This window comes from Apteryx mantelli, chromosome 8, assembly GCF_036417845.1.
Source record: "Apteryx mantelli isolate bAptMan1 chromosome 8, bAptMan1.hap1, whole genome shotgun sequence".
Classification (NCBI taxonomy): domain Eukaryota; kingdom Metazoa; phylum Chordata; class Aves; order Apterygiformes; family Apterygidae; genus Apteryx; species Apteryx mantelli.
Window position 1 is genome coordinate 24,022,872 of NC_089985.1, and position 23,115 is coordinate 24,045,986.

At 34.5% G+C, this 23,115-nt stretch overlaps 1 protein-coding gene across 1 annotated transcript in view; it reads left to right on the forward strand.

The window, feature by feature from the left end:
• The first annotated feature begins 1,853 nt into the window (after nucleotides 1–1,853).
• Nucleotides 1,854–23,115, forward strand: part of HFM1 (helicase for meiosis 1) — a 40,892-nt gene continuing 19,630 nt past the window's right edge. Inside the window, exons 1-18 of the mRNA XM_013961211.2 lie at nucleotides 1,854–1,986; nucleotides 2,383–2,504; nucleotides 3,985–4,306; nucleotides 5,083–5,327; nucleotides 6,498–6,545; nucleotides 8,360–8,430; nucleotides 10,690–10,822; nucleotides 13,120–13,271; nucleotides 13,623–13,700; nucleotides 13,846–14,007; nucleotides 14,448–14,648; nucleotides 14,731–14,819; nucleotides 15,804–15,847; nucleotides 15,939–16,040; nucleotides 18,142–18,287; nucleotides 19,783–19,877; nucleotides 21,622–21,755; nucleotides 22,718–22,765. Coding sequence (XP_013816665.2) covers nucleotides 1,916–1,986; nucleotides 2,383–2,504; nucleotides 3,985–4,306; nucleotides 5,083–5,327; nucleotides 6,498–6,545; nucleotides 8,360–8,430; nucleotides 10,690–10,822; nucleotides 13,120–13,271; nucleotides 13,623–13,700; nucleotides 13,846–14,007; nucleotides 14,448–14,648; nucleotides 14,731–14,819; nucleotides 15,804–15,847; nucleotides 15,939–16,040; nucleotides 18,142–18,287; nucleotides 19,783–19,877; nucleotides 21,622–21,755; nucleotides 22,718–22,765 — 2,263 coding nt within the window. The 5' untranslated portion in view covers nucleotides 1,854–1,915. The remainder of the gene's footprint in view (nucleotides 1,987–2,382; nucleotides 2,505–3,984; nucleotides 4,307–5,082; nucleotides 5,328–6,497; nucleotides 6,546–8,359; nucleotides 8,431–10,689; nucleotides 10,823–13,119; nucleotides 13,272–13,622; nucleotides 13,701–13,845; nucleotides 14,008–14,447; nucleotides 14,649–14,730; nucleotides 14,820–15,803; nucleotides 15,848–15,938; nucleotides 16,041–18,141; nucleotides 18,288–19,782; nucleotides 19,878–21,621; nucleotides 21,756–22,717; nucleotides 22,766–23,115) is intronic.

Here is a 23,115-nt window from a genome sequence, read left to right on the forward strand (position 1 = left end):
TGTTGTGATAGGGGGTTCCAGTGTCTTAGGATGACTGTGACATCTGTCTGTTTCCATTAAGATTCATTTAACTCACAAATCATTTGGATTTGATGGGGCTAGTCAGAGAGTAGAAGACATGCAGAGAGTGGGGGCCTGTGGGACATGGGAGATAAAACTGTGAATAACAAAGACTGCTGAAGGGTGGGAGTCCTAAAACCAAATTATTTAAACAGGAGTTACATAATCATAGTTCGAAGATTTCCAGCTTGCGGACCATTTCACAGTGGTGTGCAGTGTTTGCAGCTTGTTAGAACTGATGGGGTGGTGGTTATTTGATTAGTGGGACAAACATTTAACACAAAGTTAATTACTACTTCAATACTTACAACTTAATAATACTCCTGAAAGGTATTTTCTGCTGCCACTACTGATACCCAAGTCTGAGAACTCCTGCTTTACATTACTGGCTGACATTAAAAGTGTGCCATAGAATGGTGGCCAAGTTAACCAGTTCTGTTAGATTTATTAGTGTGGTCTCTGTACTAGTTCTGGAGAAGCCAAGTTTGCCTGTAGAGCTGAAGAAAAAGTGTCAAAACCTGGGGAGGAGATGGCAGAAGTTGGCAGGAGTGGTGTTGCAGACTTACTCCAAAAGGAGTGTAAAGGGGCATTGACAGATTCCTTGAAGTTCTGAAATCCATCTTTTTCACTATATTCACAGACAACTGATTATATGCAGTATAGTCAGCTTGTATTGTGAAATGTTTCCTGTTCTAATTTAGAAACATTTCTGTGGAATGTTTGAAGCTTTACAGTTTCTGTAGAAGAAAACAAAAATATTTAATTTTGATTCATTACTGACAGTACACAGTAATTGAGTAAACCTGAATTCCATTTGGAAAGCACTCTGAATTTTTTTTTTTCATATGTTACTAATGAGATGCTGGAGTATAAAAAAGGTGTCTTCTTTAGTTTATCTCTGTAAATAAATAAGATAGGTTGTTATTTTATCAGCAGATTTGGCTTTTTCTGGGATTTATAAACTCTGTTGAAGTTAATTTGATATTTTACCATTTATTTCAGTGAACCTAAGATTTTGCCTAATAAAATCTTTTATGTGGTATTCTTCTAGTGAGAATTTAGCTTTTTAAATCTGTCCTTAAGCCAACTTAAGGGCTATCAAACTACTCAACACAGATTCATGAAGAAAACGTGTTTAATGTCTAGTATAAGTGCTAAAGGAAAAATACTTTAATTATCTATTGCATTTTTTAAAACTGATGTATATGAAAAATAATTTAGAAATAATCTCTGGTTCTGATGTTTCAGACCACAGCTGTTGACTTTAGGGTGTTGGGCCCATAGTCCAGTTTCCAGCTAAGCAATTTGCATATAAGTTAAAAAAAAAGATTTCTTATTTCCTTGTAAATTAAAATAGTTTCTTGTCAGATAATATAATTACTTATTTCATAAAAGTGACAGAATCTGATCCTAAGAAAGAAGGTATTTTTCCATCAAAATGAAAAAAAGTAATCTGAGAAAAGAATGTCTATAGTCTGCAGCTGTCTAAAAACATCTTAACATCATTTTTAGAAATAATTTAACAGAAGTCTTGTCTGGATATTTGCTCTTATCTCTGTTTTCCCTTCAAAAATGACATGTCATGATAGTATAAGGTCCTTTAAAATGCTGTCCTACAGGATTTTTTTGGTCATAAGTAATGGGATCTATATTTTATTAAGATTTTCTTTCTGAAACAGCATTAAGGATGCGGGCGAGAGCTCTAAAAGAAAAAATAAGTCTAGAAATGAAATATTTGTACTTATACAGTTAATAAACTTTGTGTTCCTTATACAGGTTCAATTCTAGAAATTTCAGTTTCGAAGCTCCTTGGGCTGCCTTTTAAAGATTGTGAGAACTCACATTTGATCTAAAAATGTTCAACTCTGCAGACATGGCCTTTTCATTGGATAATTTCTTTTATGAAAGACCAGATACAAAACAAGGGTAAATCTTTACTGTTACGTTGTTTCCAAAAAATTTTCACACTCTGACTCATTTTACAGCAGAAATTTTTTTTGTCACTCCCTTCTCCCTCTACCAACAGAAACTTGAGAGTAGAAACTTCCGGGTTCAGAACTCACACTGTGTAATGTTTTTCAAAGTGTGTTGAGGTTTGAATGATATATCTTATGGCTAGACTGTTGCTGGAATACATAAGAAATATGGATTAGCAGATGTTTTGCCTCATACATTTACTGTGATTAAAAAAGCATACTAATATAAGATTATCTTTTGTGGAGGAAACCCTGAGTAGGTTGTTTATGGTGAGTAATTTTGAGCTAGATGTTGTGCAGGGTGCTTAAAGAATGCTTTTACATTCTATCTGTCTGTTAAAAATAGATATCTAGAAAATGAAGAGCCAAAGATGTGGTATATTGCACCTGCTCCAGCTATTACTGAAATTCCATCTGCAGAGGAATTACAGAAAGAACTGGAGAAAAACACAGTCTACAGTCATATGGGTAAAATATTTGACATTCATTTTGAATTTAAAGTCAAATGTCTTGACAGATAATTGTTTTGACAGATAATTCCTCCTATTTCATGCTATGAAATATGAAATATTTTAGGTAAGCAAATGTAGACAAATAATGTATTTTGTTTCAGAAGGATGGTTTTATATATGTTCTGGTTATGGAAAAGAATTGGAATACTAGCAAAGCCTCTTTGTTGAGTGTATACAGGCTACAAGTCTATTATGCAGAAGCAGGCCAGGTATGAGAAGCATGATAAAAATTTCCGCTGCTCTGCATTGTATTTTGAAGCTACCTGGAACAATAGGAAGCAGTTGTAAGAGCATAATGCAGCACATTGGCCTGATGACCCATTCTCCAACCAAGAATCAGAGAGTTTATATGAAACTAACTATCTTCTTCCTGTTTGGGGCTTTTTTCAAACTGCTCTTCAGGAGGCAAAATTTGGAATCTGGCCGGTGATGGATGGTAAGGTTCTTTCCATCTAGACATTCAGTATCACCTTGAGAAAAAATTTTTTAAGGAATTCCTTTGCTTTATCACTGGCAAGTAGATTTCTACATTTCTCAGCTTCTGTGCTGATTTATGATGTTCTCTATTTAGGAATTACGGTGTTAAGAATAATTCAGATGAGCTTTCTTGTGTTCGTAGAACTGTTAAGGATATGTCACAAATTGGCCATTGTAATTTTTAGTTTTCCAGATATGTACCACTGAAATTAGTAGAGGACAAACTGTGCTATTTTTTTTCATGAATTTTATGCATGCTTTAAGTTGTTAGGATATGGTTAAATGATGAGCAAATCTAAGTGAAACCTGGTGAATGGAGCTGTTTTGTCATCTTACTGCATCCAACTGCTTAGTACTACTGTTACCTGTCTTGCTGACAGTGATACTTGTGTGGTCAGCCAGATCAGTACACTGATCCTGTTGAGAATAACCCTACAAAACAACATAATTAGCTAAGCTGATGAGGAAGCCAGACCATCAGTGACTTCATTAGGAATTTTGACGTGTTAGAATTGCAGGGTTTGTCACATGGCTGTTCTTAGTAGGAGCTTCAATCAAGCCTGCTCATTGTATCACTTTTTAGAAAGTCTATCTTTATTCTGAGGGAAAGGAGAAGTGTTTGCATTTACCAAGTCTCTGGGATTAAAGTGAAGGATATGTCTAGGAGACAGTAATTTTCATGTACATTTCAGTTTTAAGGAACAGATTTGCTCCTCTGCTTTGTATAGCAAGCATAGAAAGTGACCCTATTTTTAAGAGTTTTAATTGACAGCACGATGCATCACATGCATCAGCATAAGTCACAAAACGTACAGTAGAGTTCTTGCAATAAGGTAAGAGTATCAGTTCATATAACATTTGTGAACTTGGTTTATTTTATGTGGAAGTTATTTAATAAAATGAATATGAATAGGAATGTGAGTGAATATTAATAGAATTTTTTTTTTTTTTTTTTGTAGGAGTGACACAGCACCAGAAGTCTATACACCAGTGCAAGAGAAATACTGAGGAAGTAAATGATAAATCACAAGCACCTGTTCATTTTGGTATAGCTTCTAAAAAAGAAGTGTTCCAGTTAAGTTTAGGAGAAAGGAATAAAACTAATTCTCAGTGTGAAAGTCTGAAAGTGGTTTCATCATTTCTCTCTTCTGACCAAGATAAATATAAAAAGGGAATTGGAACTTGTCAGCAATCTGGTGCAAATATTTCACAAAATAAAATATTAATTAATTTTCCAGACAACAGTGATGGAGGGAGTATCCATTCAGCATTAAGAAGAAGGTATGTTTCTGTCTAGTCAATTACGATAATTCATCTACTATCAGAATCATGTTGTTGTTTCAGGTGTATTTGTCAAATGCAGAGTTTTTTATTCTTCAGATGAAAGTACTTTAGTAGGGCTCCAGGCACTAATTTTTTTGACTGTAAGGAGAAAAAAAAAAAAAGAAATTTCCTTCTGGCAGTCTTTTAGTACTATAATTATATGTGTCCTGAGCTCAGCCTGTTTTACAAGGAAGGTAAAGAGAAGGTTGGTTTGATTCATTTTAAATAAACTATCAGATAACAAGGATTCTTCAAAATACTATTTTTAGTTCTTCATCCACTTGGTAAAGAGCAAGAAAACTAAGGTCAGTTCCTTTTCAGAAGTGAAAAGGTAGACAAGACTACCTTCATGATTTCAGTGCTGGCTAGGAGGAGGAGTTTCACAGATAAACTCGGCTTCTGTGCCCAGCCTTCCTCACTCCTCAGAAGCTGTGTGCCTCTGTTCTTTTTAGTTATGCAGAGATTGACAGTTGATCTGCTATGGGGATTGAGAGCCCATCTGGACAGGTCATTTATTCTTTCAGCCCTGGAATGAAAATAAAACTAAAAATTATTTCGAAAGGAGTCTTCTTCAGGTAGAAGAATGTCAATTAAAGCAAATAAAATAAGATCCAAGCTTCTTCTATGCCTCTGTCTTACTAGTTTTGCTTCCAATATAAACGTGCATATTTTTCAAATGTTAGAGAAACTGCATAATGTATAATAAATTAATAAAGATCCTGTATCTTTTGCAGATTATTTAAAATATCTGAATTTAAAGATAGTTCCATTGATATGAAAGAAATTGGTACCTATTTGAAAACAAATGAAAACATGAAAGAGATGAAAAAAGAAGACTTACAGAGACATAATCACCATATTCCAATAACTAAAGACTCAGATTTTACCCTACATAGGGTAAATGATGGGGACTTTGCTCCTAAAAGTGGAATTAAGATAAAATCATTCTCTAATGCTTCGAAGATTCTGGATATGAAAGGTAATTATTGTTACTTAATACCAATAGCCCACTGTCTTACTTTGGTATGTAATAATAATGGATATTCATGATCTGAGGTAAAGAACAGTTTCAGAGTTAGATAATTGTCTACATTAGACAGACAGTATTGCAATTGTAAACAACTTATTTTGTATTGTTGTTTAATTTGTGCTGGGTATTGGGTAAACAATTTATGAAGACAAAGTCATGTTTTTAAAAGTGCCTTAGGAGTCAGCGGAAGTTGTGCTTTTAAGTCATGTGGCCCTTTTCGAAAATGTCGCTCCAAATCTGTGTCCTCAAGAATTTGAAAAGTAGCAGCCTTGTCCCTTGATGTGGTAAATAATCTCATTATCAGTTGAAATCAGGAATTGAAAACTGAATGTGTGGCTCACACATATCTTTTTAGAACTAGATTTTAGATGGGAAAAATATGGAAAATGGAGAAGAGTGATGAGAATTTTGTAGAAATAATAAAGCACTTGTTTTAGACATTGTTTTTAATAGTATTTAAATATACATATTTCTAGATTTTAAGCTTTTTGGGACAGGGACTCATTGCATCTGTGGAGTGTGCCTAGTGTATCAGGCTAAGTGCTACAGAAGTACAGATTAGAAAAATACTTCTAAAAGAAAATTGTAAGGCAAAGGTGTGGTTTAAGGAGGGATTTGGAGGCATGGTAGGCTTATCAGAAATGGAAGAGGTGGTTCCTGCCCGAGTGCCTTCTGTGTTAAAGTGACTAGATTTCTGGATGAGAGGAGAGCAATGAATGTCATTTACTTTGACTTTAGCAAGGCTTTCAGCACTGTCTCCCACAAAATTCTTGCATCCAAGTTAGGACATTAAGATTTGGATGGGTGGACAACTACGCGCTTAAGCTGGGTAAAAACTGGTTGGATGCTGGGGCTGAGAGGGTAGGGATTAATGCGTGCCTGTCATAGACCCCTGCAGCACTCTGTCTGTTCTGGGACGTACCTGTTTAATGTCTCTGTCAGTGACCTGGAGGAGGTGACAGTGTGCGCTTTCATCAAGTCTGCATGTGTCACCAAATTGGGGGGGACCGGTCAATACACTCAAGGGCTGGGCTGCTGTTCAGAGAGACCTAGCCAGGCTGGAGGAAGGGGCTGACAGGAACCTCATGAAATTCAAAAGAGAAAATTTTATTTCTTTAGGCACTGCAGAAAGAAATTTGGAAATTTTGAGGGCTGTTACAGAAATCCGTATCCTTTTATTTGCTATATCTGAGTTCATTATAACCCTTTACATTTACAAAATTCTAGCATTTAATATGTAGCCACAGGAACTCATGCATTTCACTGTAATAGTTTTGATTTGTAATATAATGCTGGGAATCGAATGATAAATAGGTGTTTGCCTTTGGGACCTCCAAAGCTAGAGTGAAAATAGGACAGTTTATAATAGATCATTCATTGCCCAGCAAATTTTTTCTCGTATCAGACATTCACATTTTATCCTCAAAATTATTAATTTTTAAAATATAACATTACAATTTTTTAGTTTACTTAGTATCTATTTTAGGCCAAACTTTATACACAGAGACACACATACATATATCCCCATATACTTTAAATGAAGAAAAAGTGAATAGGATTTAGGTTTACTAGGAAAACTGAATCTTATTTTTTGTCCCATATTCTGAAGAGAAAGTAAACTTCACATACTCCTTACAGATCAGTATTTATGTTGTAGTATGTGATATACAGTATATTTCCATTCTTTAACTTATTGTAAGCAGATTTTACAATAATTTTCCGTGTTCTTGCCCCTGCCTTGAACCGTAATATAATTAGCCATCTAGCTGTATCTGCCAAACTTTTTTTTTGTTGTTTTTTTACCCTGTCTCTTTAATACTTTGTTTCTAGTGACCTGTCAACAGTAGGTTAAATGTCATGAGGAGTAAATATCTAAATTTAGGCAACTAAATTTATATGAATAGCTGAAGAAGTGACCTAATTTTCAAAACCAGTAAGTACTCAGTTGTTCTGATGTTGCCAATTACAGATACTCAGTGTTCTGCACTTTTGAAAATGGATTGTTTATTTAGAGGGGTAATTTTAGAGAAGTCTCTTAAAAAATCCATATTTTTCTAAACCTTTAATATTACTTGTGCTCTTTGCTCATTTGTATGTTTTTCTTTAACTACTTTAATTCCTTGTTTTAGTCCTTTTCCTTTTTATTAAATCTTTTCGAATGAATCTAACATCCATCTCAAGCCTCAGCAGCTCAGTTTTCTTGTTACTGTTGGTGTTATGTCTGACTGTGTTTGTATCCTCAGTCTGATCAGATGGTTGCTGTTAGTTGTTTGGCTTTAGTGCAAGTCCAGACAAGGGTCAGACTCACTTATTTGGATCCATAATGAAACAATACTCTTTTTCTTCTGTTCATTTTTAGATAAGAATATTTTTGTTTGGAAAGCAATTGAAAGTATTTTTTAAACCACTGTTAGTATTAAGAGATTGTAGGTGGGCTTCTTTAACCTCTCTGCCCCTCTTGGGCATACAATGCAATGTTAATTTGTTTGTGTTATATTACAAATATAGTGTGGCAGTGGAATGTTTAGATATGTTAAAAGCAGTGCTCTGCTTACTCTTGTATCTGTTTTGTGGTGTAGAAAAAACATCTGTCCCTTACAATTTCGTATTTCATGACCATATTCCATTTCATGGAGTCTGTTACAAGAGGAGGTGCTCTCCATGTCAGTTCTTGGTATATCTCGAGACATCTCTTAATGCTATTTGAGGTAGTGTTTTTGTCATGTGGAATATATGGCACACCAAGAATTTAAATAATGATACTAAATCATTTAATAAGTTACTTTTTGCTAATTGTTCTGGTAAGTCTGTATTAGTTAGATCATTGCATATGTTTAAATTTTTTGTTTAAATTACAGAAAGAGTACATTTCTTGTAATGTAAGTGAATGTAATATAAGTGAAAACTGTACATTTTATAGTTCTAAAACAAATTTTAGAATTTTCACTCAGTTGTTTTCAGATCCTTAATGTGCTCTCAAGCGACCCAATTTAGAAGTATTTTTAAGGAGTTTCCCTATTTTAACTATGTACAATCTAAAGCTTTGGATGATGTAAGTACAAAATGTTAGCTACAGCAGCAAGTAGTACTTTATAGGTAAATGTATAGCATAAATTAAAGCAGCACTTTAATATTCAGAACTTAGAAGGGGTTAGAAAGCTACAATATTTCTAGAACCTCTTCTTAGAAGAGCTGAGCAGATGAGCAGCATTGTGTTCATCTGGGAGAAGAGACCAGAAGAACTTTTTAAAAACGTTTTTCTCAGTTTTAAATATTTTTATGTGATATTGTTAATTTTGTGTATATTTACACATACAGATCAGTAATATATTTTTTAACAATTTTCCTAGAGAAGAAAATTAAGAAAAGCAGAATTTTAGAGCAGGCCATCCTTTTGGGAAGGTGGTATTTATCTGTCACCTCTTTTTAGAGTCTGTGCTCTTTCTTCAAAACCCCAAACTTACTTTGAAAGCAACAAATTTGAGTACGATTGTATTATAGAGAGACAGGAAATACAGGTCTCAACAGAGTCTTCAACAGAGCATTTAAAATTTTTTATTCAAATCATTCTCGTTTTTATTCACATGGGAGAAATCCCATCGTCATTCATGAAAATATTTTAGTATGTACTTTAAGCTACATTGGTATAGCAAAAAAATTTGTTTGAATTTCTTATCCACTAGCTAATGTTTTACACAGAGAAGATGTTAAGAATTGTGCTTAGATGAGCACAAAAATCTTACATTTAAACTATCTGGGGAGCTATACTCTTGCATTTTTTTTCCCTTATATCTGTAGTCTTTAGACGTTTGTGGTGTTTTTCCTTACTTACAAATGTGTGTTAATTTTCTGCCATGAGTTATACATCTTATTGCCAGTAAATAACCTTTTTTGATTGATACTGCTGTTAGTAATTAATATGTGTAAAATAATCTTGCATGACCTTTTTCTTGCAACTTTCATGAAAGTAAGCCTTGCTTATAGCTGTGCTTTTCCATTATTCTAGAAAGAGAGTTGTCACTGAAGGCAGTAGTTTTGAAAAAAAAAAAAAATTTTGTTTTGAGTGGCTCATGAATTAGTACTCCTAAATATAAACTTGTTTGTAGAGTATCAGGAAGGACAATGTTTGCTTATCATGTATAAGAAATATCATGTTAGAAAGGTTAAGAGAGATCAGCATATTAAAAAGATAATGGTCTCGTGTATTTTAATTGTTTGAGTTTGCAGGATTCAACTTGGTAGCACTCTCTGGTTGCAAAAAATATGTTGCAAATGTTCAACTTGGTAGAATTTCTCTGGTTGATGCACAGTGCATGGTACATATGATTATTTAACAAAAATCAGGAAAGATTCTATATTCATACTTTATTGATTTGTGTGAGCATTGGAAAACTGGAAGTGGTAGATGAGGAACAAAGGTAATTCCTGCAGCTGTTCAGCAGAGCTGTCAGTGTCACTCATTGCTACAATTACTTATAAATCAAGTAGTAGGTGAGGGCTGCCATTCACTCTCTCCATCCTTGTAAACTCCTAGCAGCAGTAACAGTTTTAGAGCATTAACTCTAGAAGAGAAAGAAACAAAAAATAAGAGTAGTAGAATCCATGGGGAGTTGGGAGGGAAGGAAGCAAATGAAGCTGCTCAGAGAGCCTGTTGCATGAATGGAGAGCAGGTGAGTGCCACTGAGGAGGAGGGAGGAGCGTAGAGCTAACCGGGTGAGAGGAAAACGCAGGAATGTGGTATAGACATACCTGGCTTCTGAGATGAGGGAGGAAGGAATGTGAGGGAAGGAAGGAGGAAAGAATAGGCATACAAAACCTGCTTTCATAATTATTTTAAAACTTAACATTCTATTAAAATTAATATTTTCAGCAAGGTTGGAATTTTGGATGAAGATTTGATTACAGAAGGAAAACACTTAAATTGCACTTTAAGTGCAAAATTAATAGCTCAAATGTGAGCCTACATGTGGTTGTAGTTGGGTACTGTCAGTTATTCTGCATTGATGTCATCTAAGGCTAGATATTTGTATTTTTGTGTTTGTCACAAAATGGTAGATTTTACTACATAATAGCCTCAGATGAACAATATCTCTGTCATTTATATTTCCATGGCAGATGCACAGAAAAAGACATACTTTCTTTAGCTATTATTTAAAGTTCATATCTAATACAAAGTACTTTAGAGGACTACATCTATCAATGTAATAAGCATTTTCTTTGTGTCTTTTTACCCCCAGACAATTCTTTTGGAATGTATGAATAGATATAATGGATAGCTGCATTGTATTTACTACTTTGAATTCTTTCCTAGCTTCTTTATACAGATAGGAATTTTGTGATCTGTGCTCCGACTGGCTCTGGAAAAACTGTTATGTTTGAGCTAGCTATTACCAGATTACTAATGGAAACCCCAGTGCCTTGGTTAAATATTAAAATTGTTTACAGTAAGTATTATGCAGCTTTAAACATTTTAGTGACAACGGTAGAAAATGTCATTCTAAGGGTTGAGATCAAGAGTGAGTGATTTAGTAATCTTGATATAAACTATGTTGAGAAATTGAGGCTTACTTCATTCTTAAAAAAAGATGTTTCTTTTAGGGTTTGTTTATTTTTGTTACCATAGTAACTATTATTAGTATTTAACAACATCGCATAATTGTAGTAGCCACTGTTGCCTATACAAATAAAAAGAGAATTCTTCTTGTAAAGAGTTAGTGCTCTAAGAAGACAAGGTGAACACTATGGGGGGAAGAGGGAAACAAAGGAAACTGTCACAGTGGCAGAGCCCAAAAACAAGCAGTATCTTTTGTATGCCTGTCTGTTGCTCTGAGAAGAGGATCAAATTTTCCACCATCCCCTTACCTGACAAGATTTCACATTAACAGTTGCTTTCTTTCCACTAGTACAAGGCAACAGAGCTGTGGTCTTCATGGTTTTTTATTGATCTATATAAAAATTAATAAAAATACTTGAAGATGGTCACAACTGTGACTACACTTGTGTCTTTCCTTTCTGGAGGATTGAGTTTATATCATGCAAATCAGATGAGATTGGTGGTTTTGTACCAGTTTTAATTAGTTGATACAGTGTAATATGTTTGTCAGTCTTGCTATTAATGGTTAATCTTTACACTTACAAAGGTTTCAGCCTTATTTGTATTTTTTTTTTCAAATCATAATGAGTCAACATTCTTATAATAATGATAGTTTTGATGTAGAGTTTGCTGTATATTGTAAATAGAGCTTTTATAAGCAGGCATGTATTATAGTTTCTCTGTCAGCAGATGGAGGAGGAGCATTTCAGTGTCATATTGTAATATTTTTGATTGCCTTGGGAGAATTGGTGCAAAATGGCCTTATTCTGATTAGAAATTTTAGTAAAGAAACAGCGGCCAGATGTTGGAATTAGGTTTGCTGACTTTTTCAGGTTGGATAATGATGGAGAAGGGGACATGTCAATTTTCCAGAGGTTGGGACAGGGATGTTAATCAGGTTGTGTACTGCAGGAGGGTTCTCCAGTACCTGGTTTGTCAGCAGCACAGCGTATGTGAATTAGCTTGCAGTAATCATATGAGAGTTGTTTCCCAGTAGCTTTAACATGTGCTAGGGATTTGGTGGCTGAAGCTTAGGGAGCAATTATTGGTTTCTTCCATTCTGCCCCCATGGCTAGCCAAAGATGTTACTTTGACAATTTCATGTTTACTTCCTTGTAGCTTAATCAGTTTTCTGCAGTTAGTGATTTCCTCTGTTGTGTAGGCCACTGATATGCTTATGAGGTTTTACACCTCCTATTGAAGCAGAAACTGGTTCTTCTAAGCCTCTTTGTCTTGGGGCTCCCTTGTCAGCTGATGGTTGATTTTCAGTGGTCTCTAGCTAGTCTAGAATGCAATCACAGCAAGACCTGTTTTATTGCTGTTATTTTCAGATCGTTGATGGATCACTTCTTCTTTCACTTGAATCACTGCATTTTCCATATAGATACCCATCCAGTTTAGACTTATATGTGTTGCTAATGTCAATCGTTATAGAGAATTATTTCTGATTTCTAGAAATCAGCTTCCATCTGAAAAAGTATGGTGTGTGTCCCCTGAGACAAAAAAAAGAAAAGAAAAGAAAAAAACTTATTTTAAGTGTGTGTTCATCAGCACCAGTATCAGAACTGCTACCTGTGGTGGTGGCTGCTCTGTATGACACTGACTACACTTAACTGTACATTTAGTTGTAAATAGATTTTGATTTCCTCTAGGATCCTATTTCCTACTTATAGGTGGTTTCTCATTTATAGCCCCCCTTTCTCTCTGAGTGCAGAGTGCTCAAAGAAATTGTATTCTAAACTGGAGCAAGGTTGGCATTTGTATGATCTTTCATTAGAAAGGATGTCTTCCCTGTGGTTTCTTGTGTCTGTGAGAAAGCCTTTGTCAGATTCTGATAGCCAAGTGATTGTTTTCATGTGGGATTTAGAAAAAAACATGATTATGAGGGGACATACATACCTTTAATTCAAGGGCTCTGTTTCCAGTTGCTGGTAGGGAAGAACTGTGACCCAGAGCTCAAAACTGATCTATGCACAAGAGATCAGTAATAAGCCAATTCTGAATTCTATGGTTTTAGGAGCAAAGCTGAAAACTGAAGAATTAAATTCAAGAAAATATCTTCAAAATGTGTGCATTTAGCATCTTTAGCAATGTAGTTGAAGATTTGCTTTCTTTGCTATAACTCTTATAATTTTGTATTATTTTTAGTGGCTCCAATAAAAGCTCTATGCAGTCAGCGTTTTGATGACTGGAAAGAAAAATTTGGACCCATAGGACTCAGCTGCAAGGAACTGACAGGAGATACAGAGATGGATGATCTGTTTGAAATACAGCATGCTCACATTATTATAACTACACCTGTAGGTTTCAATCCCAGTTTTTACAAAAATCTAGAATAAACAGACATAAGTAGTCTAGAAATTGCATACTACCGGGTCTGCCCCTTTTTCGTCATGAGGAGTGAATTTCAGAGTAATTTTATGATCTTTGTCCTTGTCTGCAAACTCCTATGCATACTTTAGTGCATATAAGCAGCAATTAGCAATATAATAATGCGCCAGATAAACCATGCATGGCATTAGCTTGAATTCATTTAATTGGTTTAATTTAAAGAGGTTAATCATGTGTAGGCATGTCTCCTTGCACTCCTGTTTTTGGTGTATGTTGGCCTTTATAAACATCTTTCTCCTTTTGCCATTTTTTTCTCCTAGGAGAAATGGGATAGCATGACTAGAAGGTGGAGGGACAACTCTATAGTCCAGCTTGTACGACTGTTTCTCATTGATGAGGTAAGAAAATTAATGATTTTTATGGGCTGTTTTTGTTCTTGAAAATAAAAGGAAACCTCTTTGATAGTGCATCAGATATATACTTAACAAATACATAGATTGTAACAGAAGAAATATTTTGCAAATGTTTTAAAATTCTTAATAGGTGCATGTTATAAAGGATGAAAGCCGTGGTGCAACATTAGAAGTTGTAGTCAGTCGGATGAAGACTGTTCAGTCTTCTCTTTTGCGTCTTTCAGAGAATCATGACACTGTTCCTTCCTTGAGATTTGTAGCTGTTTCTGCAACAATCCCGAATGCTGAAGATGTAAGTTAAATTTTAATTGTATTTCAGTTATTATATTTTATAAAGCTTACCTGGAGTTCTGAATTCAGATTGATACATAACAAAGTTGTCATTTTGGAGCTGTCAGTTGATGGCAACTGTATGAATTGATATTAATATAACTAATGACCTGCAATCATATAGAACTCTCAGCCAAGTACGGACATGCTTCAGTTTTAGATCTCTGTATGTGATTTTTGTCTCCAAGTATAATCTCAACAGACTGAGATAATTCAATCTGAATTATATTGGTCCTGTAGAAAGCAGATCTTTACGTATGATTTTAATGTTAAAATCAATGTCAAATGTGTTAATAGTTTGTGTGTGACAAAAATAAGTTAATCATTACGTGAATAATGCAGTTAGAACAGAACATACTTAAAAGCAGAAATTTATCATTTAAATTCTGCTCTTTTTTTAAGATTGCAGAATGGCTTTCAGATGGTAAGATGCCTGCTGTATGTCTAAAAATAGATGAAGATCACCGCCCTGTGAAGCTACGCAAAGTTGTTCTTGGTTTTCCATGCAGTGACAATCAGACAGAATTCAAGTTTGACTTAACTCTTAACTACAAGATAACTAGTATTATACAAACATACGCTGAACAAAAACCAGCACTTGTGGTACAACAGCTTTTTTTTCATCACATTTAAAATTGTTTCTTTCTTAAAACAGTTGATTCAAAAAATATTTTCTTATTTATAGTTTTGTGCAACAAGAAAAGGAGTACAGCAGGCCGCTTCTGTTCTTGCAAAAGATGCTAAATTTCTGTTGAGCATAGAACAGAAACAAAGGTATTTATATTTGCGTTTTTATTAAGTGTTTACCTGTTCTACTAAACCTGCTAGTACAGTTTCTAGCAGAGGAGTGTCTGCAGCAAAATCATCATCACAATTGGCATTCTTTTTGGTAAATTGACACTCTTCTTGGGGAATTTTATTTGCTTCTCAGATTTTCATGGTACCTTTCGTAAACATGAAGTTGTTTTTAAAATCTTCTTCCTAAACAATAAAAATACTATTTTCCATTGACTTCATAAAGCCTTGCAGTGCAAAGATTAAGCATATAAATACTTCCTTTGGATGTGGTCTTACTAGTGTATGAAGTTAAGCTCATGAAAAGTCTTTGCAGGATCAGGTACCTTACTAAATACAGCTGTGACCTATATTAATATCTACTTCAGGGTTGTCCAGTCATGGCAGCTGCAGAAGCCCCTTCCTGGTTTTGGACCTCGACCGTGGTTCCCTTTGCCTTATGCGAACAAAGCATCTCCATTGCTTTCCTAGTTCCCACTTATATTTTTGTCAGCAGTATCTATATCTATTTTCACCTTCTGCATCTGATTAAGAGAGCTGGATTGTATTTTGTGACTTGGAAAGATGACTGGGCTGCAAAAGCTGCAGCAGCTGCCTCAGAGAATCAGTTTGTTCCCTTTGGAAAGATGGGAGGGGTGGCAGCTGGAATTATCCAAAGACTGTGTATTTCAAAAGTTGTTTTAATATGATGTCCTTTCGATATTCTAACATGTAGTTATAAACTAAGTACGTATTTCATAGCACAAATGCAGTAGAACTACAGGAAAATATGGAAAAAATAAATGTACACGTCAAGGAATACTACTTAGAATCTTTAGTGGGGTAACTGTCTATCTAGTTTCATGTGAAGCTTTATTTTTGCATTTTGAAAACGTACCAGCTCCTCTGCATATTCTGTTTGCATTAGTGAATTTGTTTGGGGATTTTAAAGATTTATGATTGTTATTTTTCTGTGTTGCATAGATTACAGAGATCTGCAAATTCATTGAAGGATTCCAAACTGAGAGGTAAGTATAACCTACTACTTTTCAGCTCTGTGAATGAATATTTGCTTGAGTAAACTTAGTAAAATAATGGATATAATTATTTCATTATCAGATCTTTTAATGTATGGTGTGGCTTATCATCATGCGGGTATGGAGCTATCTGATAGAAAAATAATTGAAGGAGCTTTTACTGTAGGAGATTTACCAGTACTCTGTAAGTAAATTTAACTTTGAAAGTCAAAATGTTATTAATGTGGCTTGAGAAGATGGAGGTTTGGAAGGGGTAATGTTTCTGATTCTATTATTTATGATTAGCCTTTGGAATTACTTTGTGAAATCGAGAATGATAAAGATGTTTTTATGGTTCACGTGTACTTTTACACTGTGAGTCTATATGTACCCTGTTACTAAGGACCGGAACACTTTTCTTCTTTTCAGCATAAATAGAGGTCACTCTCCCTCCTGTGTTCTTACAAGGCTGGCCATGTTCATTCCCCTTTAGTATCGCTCAGCCAGCATGTTGAAGTGGAGTGCTCTGTTATTGCCACTTTTCTCAGCTTTCACATGATGTATGCTTTGCTTGTGTCCTTTGTGGCTGTGCCTTCCCTGAAGGTAATCTTTCACTTTTACGCTTCTTGCATAGGCAGGATTCCATCTTCAAGCTCCCATGCAAGGTGTTTTGACAGAGGCTCCTGATAAATGTTCCATGTGCTGTTACCTAGAATGAGTAGGTGTCTGCTTGAGACATGATGGTCTCATCTCATCTAGGCTTTCTCTTTTTCATATACAAGTTCAGACCCTTTGGAGAACCGCCTAGGTAGTTCATGTAGAACATTGAAAGATTCATGGATTTTTCATTTCTGTACAGTGGTTGTCCTGACTCAATATGAATTTTTAAGGTAGATCCACTTACTATGATCATGGCATACCTTGCCAGAGTTGCAGTATCCATGGTGCTGTTAAAAAGTCTCATCACCCCTGCTGTTTACTGTACTTTGGCTGCCTGGAGATCTGTGTATGACCTTGCCAACTGCTGTGCCAATTCTGAAGCCTCAGGAGACAGTGATTCTGCAATTGCTGTTCGCAAAAAGAACTTTGATACCCTATACCAGAGCTGAACACAATGTGAATGCACATATGAACTATCACTAAAAGAATGCAAAGTTGCTTGTCAGTACTCAAGTCATTTGAGATATATAGTTCCTATGAACATTTCAGTCATCTGAGATGTTAGAATTATATTTCTGCAACTAAGAGAAAAGTGAAAGAGCGTTGTCATATTATGCCTAATCTGTCTTTGAGCATGAAGGGGGTAGGGTTTGAATACGGCTTCTACAGATATTTCAAAGGGGAAAAATTCTTTGATTTTGAAAAAGAGCACGTGTATACTCACAGTGTAAATATATGCATGGACTACGCATCTCTAAGATCCAATTGCACTGGTAAGTAACCTTTCTCTGCAACTTTTTTTATGGTTAGGTCATTTCTTTTGACAAATATTCCCAGTTTGTGTACTACCACAGTAGGAGAAACAATAGTTCTCTTGAGATTGTATAGTTTTGCCTTTAATTTAGGTTGGATTCTTCTTTCCTGATGTACCAGTAACTGATTAATTTCAGTTTTCATTTCAAAAAATGATTTGGAATAAAGAAACAATTATATCAGTTGACCTGTATAGCTGGCTTTCCATTTTCAATGCCCATCACTCCATATATATATGAATTAAAAAATGTGAGAAAGATAATTTGCACATGAACAAATCTGACTGGTGTTTTCCTGGTGAGAGTGTGTATCGTTAAAGTATTATGATAGTAATGGTGAAGGTTCTGGTTTGGTACCATGGGTAGAAACAATGCTAATGATTAGTGACTTGGAAAAAAAATCTTAATGATACTGATCTACAAAGCAAGATCAGGCCATGGCTATATTCAGGTATCTATCCATGAAGAATTATGAATAAATGTTCCTTCAGTATGTGTATTATAGTGAAGATGAATTGGATTCTGGATTATCTACAAATGTTAAGAAATGTTTAAATAAAAATATCTGGGATGTGTTTGATTTTCTTAAAGAATATTTGGTAATAAGTATATACTGATCATCAGATATATTGAAACTGTTATGCAAATATGTGTCTGTATTCTATGTCTAATTCTGTGTAGTGGAAAATGGCCTAAATTCCCACTGACTTTGTTGGAAAATAAGAGCTCTTAGCAATGAAAATCAGCCACTTATTTGCTGCTTATTTTAAAATGTTGATAATAGACATTTTAATGCTGTTCATCTCGAAATCAATATACTTTAATTTGATGTAGTTACTACTAGTACCTTAGCTATGGGAGTCAATCTACCTGCACACCTGGTGGTTATAAAATCCACAATGCACTACGTTGGAGGCATGTTCCAGGAGTATAGTGAAACTGATATTCTGCAAATGATTGGGAGAGCAGGAAGGCCTCAAGTAAGTTAATGCTCTTTTATGCTGATGCTTTGTTAAGGCAGGTCACTAGAAACTTGACTAAGAAATAGCAATACCAACCGCTTTATTGCAGTATTTGTTTTTTACAGTTTTGTTATTTATGGTTAAATTAGTATTGGGTAACATTGTGTTCAAGAAAGAAATCTGTTTGCTTTTGCATTGTCATTTGAAAAGCACTGCTTCACCCTGCTGTGGAAAAAATCTGATGATGTTTGAGTTGCTTAAGGACTGGGGATTGGAGAAGAAATAGGAAGCTGGCACACAAATTATAAATTGTGTGATAGACGTTTCTGAAATATTGAATAGATCAGAGAGTGAGCAATGTGCTTTTGTTCTCATACTATCAAAACAAGAAAACATCTAATTAAATTAGAAGGGGGGAGTTCAGAACCACTGCCTTCACAAGCTACAAATCCTTTCACTTCGACAAGAGGTTGTTGATCCAAGAATCCTGTAAGATTTAAAAAGGGTTTAGACATTGATTTGATGGTTTAAAAAAAAAAAAAAGTGGCCATCTTAATTATTATACTTCTTGAAAGTCTCCTTTATGTTAAATCTTAGGCTTCTAATTTTTTACTTTTAGAAACCAGGATGAAGTCTAATATGGGGGACAGATTACCCCACATCTGTCTCCTGAGGCTGCTTACATTAGCCACTGTGTTGTGTTGGGTACAAAACAGGATTTAATCTGGACCCAAAATTTAAACTAGTATGGAAATTCATGTATTCCTAACTTTGTTAACTGAAATTCTTGCTAGAGAATGTAATTCAGCAAGATTCTTTAAGTTGTGACTCAGATTCTTAAACCCCTTCAAAAATGTGTATCAACTCCTTACAGAGTCAAGACCTGAAATATTTGCCAAGACTTGCCTTTCAGTGTCACATACACTAATTTGATTTAAAAAAAACAACACTCGGGGAAACTTCTTGTACAAAAATCAACAAATCAGTCTAACAGTATTTTTTCTATTACAAAACAAACTAACATAAAGTTCAGGATGCATATTTAGTGTAAGTGAAGTGGCTTAGAATGGATGATGAAGATCTTAAGAAATGAGTATAAAAGGCTTGACTGTTCATTCAAGCCTTTCTAATGTTTGGAGATTACTAATGAGAATTCATTGTCAGTAAACTATTTTTTGTGGCTCTGGTTACAAATCCTTCCCTTAGCTGTGGTCCTCATAAGGAAGTCAATAAAAGTTCAAATCTGTGTTTTTTTCTAGAAGTGTCTCTGGTATATATGTACATGGAACATAAATAGGCTGGTGTGGTGAGCGGCTTGCCAGCAGTGGTTGGAATGCTCGAGTCCTGCTCGCTACCTGCATGAGTTAGAGCTTGCCTTTAAGTTATAGATGCTTTGGCATTCAGCAATGGTTTAAAAAAGCATTTTAAGAAAACAGTTTTAGTGGTTTCATGCATTGCTATGCAATGCATGTTCAACTGGAAGTTTCTTACAGCTTTTTTTTCTTTTTTTCAGTTTGACACTACAGCTACAGCAGTTATCATGACTCGTTTGAGTACAAGGGGGAAGTATATACAGATGTTAAGCGGTGCAGATATAATAGAGAGCAGGTAACTAAACAGTTTTCCTAAGTACACTATATTGAAGATAGCAATATTTCATGATTTCTACAGAATGTGGTTTGGTTTTTTTTTCTTTTGCTATATTTGGGAGAAATTTAAGAATCAAAGGAAAAGCAAATCAAGCTATTCAGAAGTAACAGCTTCTGTTTTATCAGATCAGCAGCAAGTCAGAGACTATTAAATAAGAAAAGCAGGGAAGATTTACATATCTATACATATTTACATATGCATACATATTTACATATCTATACATATTTACAATAATGGAGTCACAGCAGTTTCCTTAAAAATTCATTTTTAAAGAACCAAATTTTACTTGATACATGAAAAGAACAGTAGACAAAAAGAAGAGCTTATTCATCTGTAGGACATGCTCATAGCAGAAAGGGGAAAAGACTGCTTGTAGCTGAAGCTGTAGAGTTTTCAACATACTTTCCTATCTGTATTTACAAACTGTATTTTTCCTTATAAAATGTTTGGGATAGTAAACCTCTAAGATAGATTTGGATTAGCAGCTCCAGTGGTGAGAGAGAGGAAAGAGAATGCATCTTAGAGGAGGCAAAATTTGGGAACTGGGTAGGGAATATGACTGTATGTTGCCAGTGCAGTGATCGAAAGTGAAAGAAGCTTTATACATGAGCAGTCACTGAAGATAATGAAAGAGATTAAAGGTACCATGTTAGTTCTGTGTGGATGAAGCAGTAGTACATGGTAGTAGCCAACAATACACTATCAATCAGTTCATTTACAGTATTTTGAGACATAAAGTTGAGCTTTAGAGCATTCCCATGATACTACATCCATATTAAAATTCAGTGAATAGGTGAGCTGCTTCATATCCGCTTCAGTTCATGAGAACCTAGTATCAGAGATGAACTTCAAACATTTTTTCTTGTATTTAAACTAATTTCAGTTGGTTGGCTTTGCTTGTAAATAAGATCACTCATTTCACTGAATGAATGAACGGAAGTTCATTCACTTTAAAGTTTTTTTTTCGGTTTAGAATTTCTACTTGTAAATATGCAGATCTTAAAAAAAAAAAAAAAAAAAACCCTACATTTTGACAGCAATATGATGATCAATCTCCAAGTCTAGAAACTCACTTATTAACATGTATTTTGCATCTTTCAGGCATGATGATACATATGTTTAGAGAAGATAAAAACATCTCTAGGTCATCTTAAATTTAACAAAGAAAGTTAGTTGTAGATCCCTGCTTGCAAAACTTAAACAGAAAAAGTGCATATTACAAAAAAAGCAAGAATTGAACCCATATCATGTCTTTGAATTTTTAGATAGCAGTTTGGAAAATACCAGGCTACAGAATTCTCTTGATGTGAACAGAATGTCAACAGAGTCAAATATATAGAAAGGTTAAGACATTAAAGAATAAAACAGGAAATTCATCTCATGTAATCTGGTTAAGACTTATTTTTTCCTATATATTCAACACTGTGCTGTAAGCTGTAAATGTACATAGCTTTGTTTTCTAAATAATCATGAAACTGCACAGTTGAAAGAATTATTTTTAATTGCTGTACATTAAGCCATAACAACAAATTACATTTTGATTATTTATATATTATTCACTGTTTTCTATTGACCTCACTGATTAGAGTGAACAGTTTACAATAAAATAACAAAAATTGTTACTTTCAAAAATAGTTTTAGCACTTTTTCTATTACTAGTTGATAAATATACTTACAATTTGTTTGTTTGTTTTCTTGCTAGCTTGCACAGACATCTTGTTGAGCATTTAAATGCAGAAATAGTGCTGCATACCATCACAGATTCCACTGTAGCTTTGGAATGGATACGATCAACATTTTTATACATTAGAGCTTTAAAAAATCCAACTCATTATGGTTTGTTGCTTTTGAATTGATCTAAATTATGACACTAGGCTGTAGTCTGCTATGTTAGATACACTTTGTTTCTTTTGTTCTAATGGAGTATTGTTTCATTAGGGGTTGAAAACAAGATGTCTAATGTGAACTGTAACATTTTAAGGAAAAATAATTCCAATTACATTAATATAAGTATTAAGTGTTTCAGCATAGTATAACTTCAAAAACATGAAGAAGGCATTTACAGCTTCATAATTATCCATTTTTTCCATGTTAATACTGGGCCATGTATGAATGCAGGATCAAGCCATAATGTAGTTTTCAGCACTGAATATATAATCTGCTGCTGAGAAATAACTTTTGTTTAATATTGCATATTTTTGCTAAAACAAAGTTTTAATAATCTTAACACTGGGGTCTTCAACCCAGAACAGCATCTCAGTCCCTAGTGCTGATCATATCTTTATCACTGGCCACTTGCCATACACACGACTATGAAATCATTAGTAACCTGCTGGAGACTAGTTTTTCAGAGTTGTATGCATGTGGCTGGGACATAACACAACTAGTACTTGAACAGATTTTACAATTTAGGTAGTCTCTGGTATTCTAAAATAGGAAAATTTTAAATAATATTTTGCAACTTTGTTAATATTTAGCTTTGGAAATAATGCATATTTACCAGCAAGTTTCCTGCCAACATCTCCACAACTCTTAGCACTATGATATGTTATATAGGGGAGCATCTGCAGCTTTTGTCTTTGCACATCTGTTCTAACAGACACTTAACTGTGCGCTTATGTACTTGCACTTTGTAAGGCTCTGGATTTGTTCCCAGAATACTAAATATTTACAAATATTTCACTTTTGGATATTTTGTCTGGCTCCTAAAATCAGCAAATCAGTTTTGTTAGGTTATGGTATTGAGGATGAAGTACATAATTGTATTAGATTAAAAAGCCGTTTGTCTCTTCTTGAAGGTTTTTCATCTGGATTGGATAAAGCTGGAATTGAAGCAAAATTACAAGGTCAGTGACTTTTGGGCTTTTTCGGTAAAATGTTACATTTTAAGCCAGATTCATTCGTACTTTTTCATATTATGTGTCTCCATTAATTTCAATGGATCTTTTCACAGAACAAATGTAATCTACTATATTGTGCTATTGATTTCATTTAATTATTACTCCATACTTTTTGAACACTATCAGTGTGTTTTGACTGGTATAAAAATATTTATTGTATAGAGAGAAAAAAAAAGCCTCTATCTACCTCATCTCAATATGCATACTCAGAAATAAAACTTAGCACACTGATCACTTTAATTTTGCATGCTTGTCATTCTTGCTAATTGTCCTTCCCTTGTTTTATCTCATTTACT